General features: G+C 32.5%; 1 protein-coding gene across 1 annotated transcript in view; it reads right to left on the minus strand.

Moving 5' to 3' along the window:
* The window catches only part of LOC106470984 (corticotropin-releasing factor-binding protein-like), a 42,256-nt gene extending 40,777 nt beyond the window's left edge, over positions 1 to 1,479 (minus strand). Inside the window, exon 1 of the mRNA XM_013931569.1 lies at positions 1,300 to 1,479. Within this exon, the coding sequence (XP_013787023.1) occupies positions 1,300 to 1,479 (180 nt within the window). The remainder of the gene's footprint in view (positions 1 to 1,299) is intronic.
* Between the last annotated feature and the right edge of the window lie 532 nt (positions 1,480 to 2,011).

Genomic DNA, 2,011 nt, shown 5'->3' on the forward strand with positions numbered 1-2,011 from the left:
ACGTAGAACTGGTATAACATAATAATCCAAAACTCTAAACTTCGTCACTGTCGATATTGTCCAACATTCTGAGACATACGTAGAACTGGTATAACATAATAATCCAAAACTCTAAACTTCGTCCCCATAGATATTTTATTATTTGTCACTATTTTTTTCATTTTCAGAAATTCGTCTTTGCCATCTCTATTTTCCGTTTTATTTCATTATCAAATTTACCATCTGATGTTGTCCAGCTTCCCAGGGTAGTTGAATTTATTGACCTATCTTTTCTGTTCCTTATTTACTGTGACAATGTATATAAGAATGATCGTCTTCTTTGTAATTACCAAACATTATGTTCACCTACAGTTAAAACTTAAATCTTTCTTCTCATTTTCACTAACAACTTTATCTGAAATATTTAAAGCTTCTCTTCTGAATCAGCTATTAGAATTTTGTCATCACCATAACGCAAGTTGTTGACATTGTGTTCGCCAATGATCAGCTCTGGTAAATATCCAGTTATTGCAACATTTTCATTAACTCCATATGTTTGACTCTATTAAGAGCTTTGGTTTAATAATAATAATAATAATAATAATAAGAGAAGGTCTTTCTTCATTTCTACTACCCACTCCGAAAACATTTATACCATAAAATTACCATTTCTTTTACCACAATTTTCAATAAAACCATATTGAGAACTTGCAATCTTCGGTCTTATTCTACTTCTAGCTCTCATGATCACCACATTTGTCACATGTCTTATTAAACTGATGGTTCGATGGTGCTCACATTAAATGACTCCATGTCTTTTGGAGAGGGCAATAAAGATCGCTTCACTGAGATCTTCAAGTATTTGACAACTTTCATAAATCTCATTGATAATAGTTGTTAACTGTTCTATACCAAAATATTCCAAATATCTTATTTGTTCTACTGAAATGTCATCGGTCCTATAGCTTTAGTGGTTTCATTCTGTTGATAACTTTTCGTACTTTAAACTTAAAAATTTTCAATCCGTTCAGGTTTTTTCTTAATAGTTGGTTTTTCTCCAAGACTGTCGTGGAATAAATCTTCAGTATAAACTGTCCACCTTTTCAATACTTGTTTTTGTTCTACAATTGCATCACCATGTTTAGTTTTCATACATCCACTAACAGTACATCTTCCTCAACCGGTGATTCCTATACAATTGATGCAACATCTTTGACCTGTTCTATTTCTGTACATTTTCCCTTTCTTCATTACACACTGATAGAATTATTTGGTCCAGTTCCTTATACTACGGGTTTTTATTTTCCTTCTATCTTCCACGAGGCCAGGGATTTCCTCCGTCATCCATTTCTGTTTCTTTAATTTTAATGGAATAATCTCTTTGACTGCTTCATCTAGTGCTTCTACAAAACATTTCCCACTTCCTTCATCTTCGAGTTCTTGAAAACGGTTTATAACTGCCACTGTATACCTTTCTTCAATCACATCTTGATGGTGCATACTACAGGGATGTAGTCACTTCTGCAGTCAGCCCTGGCTAAGTTTTCGATTGTTTTACAGCGTTTATGAATCTTTCATGTTTACTTTCTTCTCGTGTGTTGTTTAAGTCATATGTTAGTAATGACTTGATCATTTTCAACACACCAGTAAATACATTTATTTCCTCTTTCAATTTTTCTCCCTAAGTCCATGCTGTTCAACTACATCATAAACAACTTTAGCTTCTACATCTCCACCTTCTTCCACATATTCATCAAATTTTTCTTTATCAACATAGAAACAATCAATCACTTCTTCCTCATTTTCAACTGTCGGTGTATAAACCTGTATTATTACAATGTCGAAAGGTATATTTTCAACTGTCGGTGTATAAACCTGTATTATTACAATGTTGAAAGGTATATTTTCAACTGTCGGTGTATAAACCTGTATTATTACAATGTTGAAAGGTATATTTTCAACTGTTGGTATATAAACTTGTATTATTACAATGTTGAAAGGTATATTTTCAACTGTTGGTATATCAACCTGT

Source organism: Limulus polyphemus, unplaced genomic scaffold, assembly GCF_000517525.1.
Source record: "Limulus polyphemus unplaced genomic scaffold, Limulus_polyphemus-2.1.2 Scaffold4337, whole genome shotgun sequence".
NCBI lineage: Eukaryota > Metazoa > Arthropoda > Merostomata > Xiphosura > Limulidae > Limulus > Limulus polyphemus.